At 47.2% G+C, this 8351-nt stretch overlaps 1 protein-coding gene across 41 annotated transcripts in view; it reads right to left on the minus strand.

Moving 5' to 3' along the window:
• The window catches only part of KCNMA1 (potassium calcium-activated channel subfamily M alpha 1), a 731637-nt gene that overhangs the window by 501977 nt on the left and 221309 nt on the right, over positions 1 to 8351 (minus strand). For all 41 annotated transcript variants that reach the window (XM_019813336.3, XM_045040192.1, XM_019813339.3 and 38 more), the window contains exon 2: positions 7166 to 7327. In XM_019813336.3, the coding sequence (XP_019668895.2) occupies positions 7166 to 7327 (162 nt within the window). The remainder of the gene's footprint in view (positions 1 to 7165; positions 7328 to 8351) is intronic.

The raw sequence follows: 8351 nt of genomic DNA on the forward strand, positions 1-8351 counted from the left end.
TGGGAAGGGGAAATCCATAAACTGAGCCAGCTGGGAACCTGCTGTAGAGCTTTGAGGCCCACCTGGCTCTGGCCTCCGTCTCCCCATCTCTACCACATCATTTGGTTTAGACTGTGAAATAAATGTCTCCCTGAGGGGCTAGATGGTACCCCTTATCCGTTGTGCTCTGAGGAACCATAGGGCAAGTCTCGCTGACTACTTGGAGACAGTCCTGGAGCAGAGGGGAACTTAATGATCTAGTTCAGGGACTGGCAAGCTTTTTCTGTACAGGGCCAGACAGTAACTATTTTAGGCTGGCGGGTATTTTGGACTCTGTGGATACTACTCAATTCCGCCGTTGCAGCACGTTGCAAAAGCAGCCACAGACAATATGTAAATGAGTGAGCATGGCTGTGTCCCAATAAAGCTTTGTTTATGAACACTGAAATTTGAATTTCATATAATTCCACATGTCACAAAATATTCTTCTCTTGATTTTTTAAAACACCATTAAAAATGTAAAAACCACCCTTAGCTTGTGAGCTGTACAAAACAGGCAGTGAGCTAGATTTGGCCCATGGGTTGTAGTTTGCCAATCCCTGGGCTATTTAAGTGTTTCCCAAAGTGCGTTCTTTATGATGCCTTACAGGTGTTTCACGAGGAAAGGGTTCCCTGGTGAAACAGGAAAGGGGAACGCTGGGCAAAGCAAAGTCTGCCTTCTTACTGCAGGACTTCTTTGAGCTTTACACGTTGCTATGCATTGACAATCTCACGGAGGGGAGAGCAATGAAGTCTGTCCAAGTTCCAGGGAACCATTTTTATCCTAGAGCATCTCCTAGATCCAGTTTTCTGTAGAACCTAATTAAAGCAGTGAGGATGAAGTCCGACCAACTGTCACAAACGGCACCAAATGTGATCCTGCCTCTCTTTGAACATCTCCGGTGACAGGCAGCTCACCACCTATCATGAGTGCCTGTTGGATTCAGTGACTTCTGTGACTCACGTTTTCTCACCCAATGGTGTGGTGTCACCAACAACAAATCTAGTGCAAGCCAGTGCATCTTTCAACAGGTGAAGACAACATTTCATGTTTAATGATATAAAGAAAGCACACCTTCCTTGACTTATTGATTCATATCCAAAATATAAACTCTTTGCACAGGATAAAATGAAGAGCCATTATTAAGTCCCGAAGAGGGACTGCCATGCATTTCCTTTAAAAGAAGCCTCACTTAGGGGAGTTTAAAAAAAAAAAAAAAAAACCTCAAACAAAATCCCAATTTACCTCCAAGTGTACAGACAGTGGGTCTATCTATTTACTATGAGAACATTCTTACTAAGAATGCAGGCCCATAGGACATTTGTAGGTGATAGAAAAATTTTATGCAGATTTGCTTAAAATGCAATAAAAAGGGGGAGGGGGCATGAATGAGAGGAAGACAGAGATGGAAATATGAGCTGTGCGTGAATTTGCCACCAGGCAGCCCTGCAACGGAAAAGGAGAGGATGCTGATGAGATGTGTCAGCAGCACTGTGAGTCACCTAAAGGGAGAAATGAAGGCAATAAATGTCACATATTCGATTAAACGTATGCCCATGCGCACCCCCATTTTGTTCAACTAGTCCAATTTCGTGTGCAAATGGCACCGCAGAGAACGTGTCTATTTAACTCTATTAAGCCAATAGGATTATTTCTATTTGAAAGATGTAGTTGATACATATTTTCTTTTGGGCTCTAGGAGATAAAGATGGACGGCCCAGCCTACGTATATAATGTTAATGTAAAATGCCACACATGCGATGTTTGGGGGAAGATAAAGGAAAAGACTGGTGTTTTTCTTTCTCTTTCTTCAATAAATCATCCCAAAGATGGTAAAGCAAGTATAGCCTATCTTCTCAGTTCATAGATTCGATTTACATGTTTCCCGGAGGAATATTTAAATGTAGTGGCATGGGAAATAGGGGGAAAATAGCCAAACAGAGTGAATTCTCAGAGTTCTATCTTTGCTCAAGGAGCTGATGATTGTATGGGCAAAAGTAGTCTTTAAAGAGAAGCACAAAGCAGTGACCGTGTAAAGGGACTGAGGTCCGGTGCAGGCAACGTAGATGCTACGACTCACACCTAGAGGGGAGGCCATGCTTGGCCATGACGCATAGTTTTTTCTTAGGGAGATAGCCTCTCTGAGATCAATGTAGAAATTAATATGAATATTCGGAAACAAGATGTTTAACAGAGGTGGGGTGAGTGTATGTGTGTGTCCACATTTAGCCATGGGTGTATCTGTGTGTCTGTAACTTTTCTGATTACAAATGGGTTCTCTGGGACTGTCACTCCTGTGCTGTATTACCTTAGAAAATTCCTTACTAAGGAAGTTCTTCCAATTTCTGCCTTTCAATTTTTTTATTTATTAAATAAGGAATTGAATAGACCATGATCGGAAACCTGTGACTATGAAAAAGGATCTGGCCCACCGCCTGTTTTTGTAAAGTTTCATTGGAACACAGTCACACTCATGTATTGTCCATAGCTGCTTTCAAATTACAATGGCAGAGTTGAGTAGTTGGGACAGAGTCCCTATGGTCTGCAAAGCCTAAAATCTTTACTATCTGGCCCTTGACTGAACACCTTACCAACCCTGAAGTAGACTGTCTCTAATATTGATTTTTGCGAATGATTTTATAAAGTATAACCAAACAACACAAAAGCCTACTCTGTTTCTTGCCCTCTTTACTTAAATGTACTACCTTATTCTTAGAAAGATTTCATTTAGCTCACAAAACTGTAATGGAGTACATAGCCACATACATGTAAAGTCTGAATAGGAGAGAATAAGGAAATCAGGACAAAGGGGAAATGAGCAAAGAGACACAGACGTGAAGTCCAGGGGATGTGAACACATGGAATGTAAATCCTGAGATGCTGTGTGTTTTCAGTGGGCCACGAACGTGGCTCGCAGCAGCCACTACAAGGAGAGGGCCATCATCCCTTTCCCAACTTCATGTTCACTGAAGGTCCGCAGGAAGACCACAGCAATCCCTGGCACAGAGAACCACTTATCCCCGGAGTCTGTGCATACAAGGGAAAACATGACATGGAGTGAACAAAGTCCCAGCAACGCCCAAACAGCTAGGAGTTATCTCCATGGCATTTACTGCCCCTGAAATGTCCCTCAGTGTGGGCCAACCCCAAGTCCCAAAGTGGACTTTGTCACCAATTCTTCCAATATACTCCCCAGTTCTGAAATAAGCATGCATCCTTTTTATAGCCAGAAAATAATAAATATTTTTAATTTTTAAAAAAGATAAAGGAGAGGCACTTGGGTGGCTCAGTCAGTTAAGCGTCCAACTTTGGCTCAGGTCATGATCTCACAGTTGGTGAGTTTGAGCCCGGCGTTGGGCTCTGTGCTGACAGCTCAGAGCCTGGAGCCTGCTTTGGATTCTGTGTCTCCCTCTCCCTCTGCCTCTCCCTCGCTTGCTCTCTGTCTCTGTCTCTGTCTCTCTGTCAAGAATAAACATTTAAAAAAATCTGAAAGAAAGATAAAGGAAGCAGTAACCCTTGCCAGCCTGGCGTCCACTTTGATGCAGAACCCCGCAGCCATGTGCTCCAAGACTCTGTCCAGTCTTGCTATTTTTATGAAGCTAAGCCTGACTACCACGGCAGGAGAACCAGGCAGGCTATTCCGAGCCCCAATGCTGAAGCTCCAGGTGTGAACCATAAAAAGCATTGGGGAGTGGTGACTATCATTTATTCTTATTCACACTGAGCTCAACAACTTTATATCTAGTCTATCGATACAAATAGTTCACCCCCTAGATCTCTGTTACTCATCCCCTATGCCCAGGGCCTAGAATAGTGTCTGGGGCAGGTCAGAAATAAGCACTCACTGAATGAATGGTGTGCTTGTCTGAGAGATCTCAGACAGCAGGTGAGTCAATAGATGTGCTGGGGTCGTCTGGAGAATCTTCCCCAACCTGGGCCTTACTCACAAATGCCTAGCTTTGAGACTCTCACCTGTGACAATGAGACAGGTAAGAAAGGGGCCCAGGTGTGGCAGCCAAGCTCCTGTGCCAGGTGTCAAAAAAAATTAAACATTAAATAGGGAAACTCTGAACAGCTGGGTGTCTAGTCTTGCTTTAATCCCATTGTTGCAAGGATAAACATTTGGACAGCTCAAGACAAACACAGCTTTGGGTTCGGAACAGACAGAGATGCTTTCTCGTGCACACCGAAACTTCTATGTGAAATCTGCTCCCTACTCAGAGCAGACACCCGCCTTCTCCTCAAGGAGAGGCCTGTTCCGAAGGCACCAAGACGCCTGCTCCCTTTGTGCAGCGGGACCAGGCCTGCTACGATGGAACCAGAACAGCCCGGGCAGGATTTTCTCCAAGGAGACCTTCAGAGGGCAGCTGGCATCAGGGGCAAAGAGGCGTAGGCAGACTGTGCTTGTCCATGCAAATGTTAAGAGAATCAGGCCAAACAGCCTCAGGATCTAACTGGCTCAGACAGTAATGTCAAAATGTCACAGCCAAAGCGACAGCTGACAGTGGCTTAGAAAAAGAAGAGGCATTATCTTCGCCTGGGAAGTAATGACACAGAAAGAGCACTAGACGGGGAGTCCAGAGGCCTGCAGGTACGAGCCTGGCTGTGTCACTCAAGGCTGCATGCTCTTCGGCGAGTTACTGCCCTTCCTATGCTTTAGGTTCCTCAACTGCAAACTGGAGACAAATCCATCGATAAGACCCGCTTGCTTGCTTCCTTGTAATGAACCCCGACAACACAACAGCAAAATGGGAGAGACGGAACAAATACAACATGGCCCTTGCCCTTCAACCTGATCGTAATGCATAGCGCCTCACACAGTGCCTGGCTCACGGGAGGCTCTTGATAACGTTACCATGAGCGGTAGCATCAACATGGCTACTGGTGCCCTTGGCTTCTTAGTTCTGCTTCCCTAGCACCACCCACATCCACCCACCTGCCTGCACCGCATGGTGCTCATTCAGGCCTGGCTGCGGCGGGTCCCCTGTGGTCATCTGCTCACGGCCTGTCCCAGCGGGGTAGCTCACTGTCCTGACGGATCCTAGCACGTCGCGCTCCCGCCTCACCAATCTGCTCCCTACTTTGTCTCCTTGTGTTTCTCTCGGCACAACCACCAGTCATGATGCCCCTCCCTCAAAATCTCCTTTTCCTACAAAATTCAGTCCGCATTCTTTGGCTGGGCATTTGAAGATCTGACAAGCTGCCACCAGCCCATCTTCCAGGTCTTCTATCCCCTCAGGTGCCTCCTTGTTCGCTGCCTGGGCCTCGCTCCCTCCACGCTCTGCGCCCTTTCTCTGCTGCCACTGTTCCCTCACTCTGGGATGACCCCCTCTACTGTGTAGACATTCATGATGCTAGCTCACAGTTCAATGCTCATCTCAAATGTTCTCTGTTTTATTATGTATTATTTAGGTATTCTTCTCCGCTTCTGGCCCACTAAGTGGTCCCTTTCTTATTTTCAAGCTCAGGGATGCTTCCATCTCTGATATCTTCTCTGTCATCAAGCATGTGCTCAGTTCATCTTGAAATGGAAGTTTTAGCTCAAAGGCTCCACCCAGTGAAGCACCACAAGGCTTTCTTGATGGCCCCTGTGTCCCCACACTCAGCGCCCCCTACGCACACCCACACGATGCTTGTACTCAGCATTTCTCCTCCACACATTCCTTCAATAACTTCCATCCACGGTGCAATGGAAGTAGATCATTCCTTGTTTTCCACAGGGCCGCAAAAAATGCCTAGCCAAGTCATTCTGGTAACTCTCGGCTGATGCCGATGGAGAAAATTAGAGCTGTCGACAGTGGCCACGCAGAAGCGACAGGCGTCACATTTGTGCAACCAAATTGTCTGCTGTTCCTCACTCACCATCACCACCACAGGTATAGCATGCACTGCCTGCATTTCTTTCCCCATGAATGCCCAGACCCAGAACTCACCCTCTGTCAGCTTCCCACACAGAATCCACTCATACACAAGCACGAAACAGCAATGGAGCCTTTGCTGAAGAAGACTGTGCAGGGAGGGGAGGAGGCTGGTAACGGAGCAGAGCCTGTGGCAAGCGACCTACAATCTCACATTAGACGCTCCGTGCCACCCGGTCTCTCCTGGGTCCCACCGACCCAGGAGGTCCTCCTCCATGCAGCATCTGGCCTCCTCAGTTTCCCTCTCCTCCTCTCCAGAACCACAGCTTTAAACCTCTCCCATTTCTATGGTGCCAGCAATCAACATCAGCCACAACTTCTGGACTTTCCAGAAAGCTCTGCTCCCAAAAGCTCCCTCAGTTAACAGAACCCTGTCCTCCTTGACGGCTGTTTGGCCACCACCTTTGTGATGCGAGCATGACATTCAGTGTCATAGTCCCTCCCTCAAGCGGTTTGTGGCATAGTCATCCCAAACATGACGTACAGTTGTCCCCAAGAAGGATTCTGACGGGTGAAACTTCTACCATCTCCCCACATCTATCGTCACCTCCTCACCAAGCTCTCACCATGAAACACCTTGGGTGTGGCACCTATTTTCCAATGGCCCTGCCTTATCTTTGGTTCACCTAGCTGTCAGGACACTCCCATTCATTCTTTGAGTCAAATTAGTCTTGACCAAGCCCCAGCTTCAGGCCCAGGAAGGGCAGCCCGTACAAAACAGCTTCCAGAATCGTAATAAGAAATCATTTGGAATGCAGCATCCTTCTCAGGGAAACTTCTGACCCAGAGCAGACCCGACAGAGCCAATGGGCACATGCCGAGAACTCTATGGATCCTGGCATTTATCATTTATGGGTTCTCTGTGGAATTTTGAGCACAAATTTCTTTGACTCCCTTCTCCTCTCCAGGATTATCAAGGCGTGTATGTGTGTGTGTATGTATGTGTGTGTGCACATGGTGTATGTGTGCATGCACACACCTACTCTGCTGGCAGAGGAAATGCCCTACATCCTCCCCAACATACCCCCTTCACCCCAGGTGCTGGCCCACTCTACAGATCCTCCCTCATACCTCTGGCTTACATGCACAGAGAACCAGCCTCTACTCCATGACCCGCTGTTCACCCCCATTCCCCAATAATGGGTAGCTTAGAGAAGACTTGGGAAACATGGTAGGATCATGGACCAGACAGCAGGCCTCCCTGAGGAGGAAGGTGTTGGGGACTCACCAGGACTCTGCCAGTCAGTGTCTGGGCAGATATCATCACCCCCGCCCAGTCCTTCACAGAGGTCATCCAGCCGACCTCGGCTGCCACTGCCTCCTCTTTTTCGTCCACTGGCTTGAGAGTGCCATCCGCCTGGCTCGAGCCATTGTTAATCTTCTGGGCCTCCTGGCAACAGAGAGAACAGGGTTGAGAACAGGAACCAACTGGATTTAGTAAACACAACCTACCCAAAAGAATCAAAGTTGGAAAGGTCCTGGCTGACGTGGATGCCGGCTTGAAGGTACAAGGGGCGAGGAGGTGGGATAGACTATGGCTTTGGTTTTCTTTTGTATCTTTTTTAAAAGAATCTTTTCTTTATTTCCTTTTAAAATATCTTTGTGAAAGAAAGAAGAATGAAATTATTCTATTTCCCCTTTAAAGAAAACAACCACTAAGTTCAGTAGGGAGAGCATCCTGTCTAGGGTCATGGAGTGACTACAAGGAGGCAAGGTTGGCATGCCGCCCATCATTCATACCGTCCTCACAGGAGCACCCTGTCTTTCTGAAGGAAATCGCCATTTGCTCATCTCGATCCATATAGTTCAAAAGGAACTGAAGGCCCACGCTTGTCCCAGGAATGGAGACTCCATTCCATCCCTCAGGAAACAGAGATTGAGCCAGTGATGGTCACATGACCCATGCCAACCCAATACAATTCAGGCCTGGGACTTTTGCTGGAAAGGACAGGAAAGGCAACCCTTCCCTGAGAATGAAGCCACCACAGAGGAACCTAGGAGAAGTGATAGAATACTGGTGTCATCATTTGAACACCTGAACCCAGCTGTGTCTGAAATCCACATAAGACCTTTTTCAATAACTTTTTTAAATGTTTTATTTATTTCTGAGAGAGCACAAGTGGGGGAAGGGCAGAGAGAGAGGGGGAGAGAGGACCCAAAGCAGGCTCCTCACTGACAGCAGTGAGCCCGATGTGGAGCTCGAACTCACAAACCGCGAGATCATGACCTAAGCCAAAGTCGGACGCTCAACTGACTGAGCCACCCAGGTGCCCGCAGACCTTTTTAATTACAAAAGAGAATAAATCTTCCTTCATGGCTAAAAACATGCTTGAGGAAACAAGGCTGACCTCTTCAGATAACCGAGCCCCACATGGGGCCCTAAACTCCACACTTTTGTACACAATGTGCCTTTG

Source organism: Felis catus, chromosome D2, assembly GCF_018350175.1.
Source record: "Felis catus isolate Fca126 chromosome D2, F.catus_Fca126_mat1.0, whole genome shotgun sequence".
NCBI lineage: Eukaryota > Metazoa > Chordata > Mammalia > Carnivora > Felidae > Felis > Felis catus.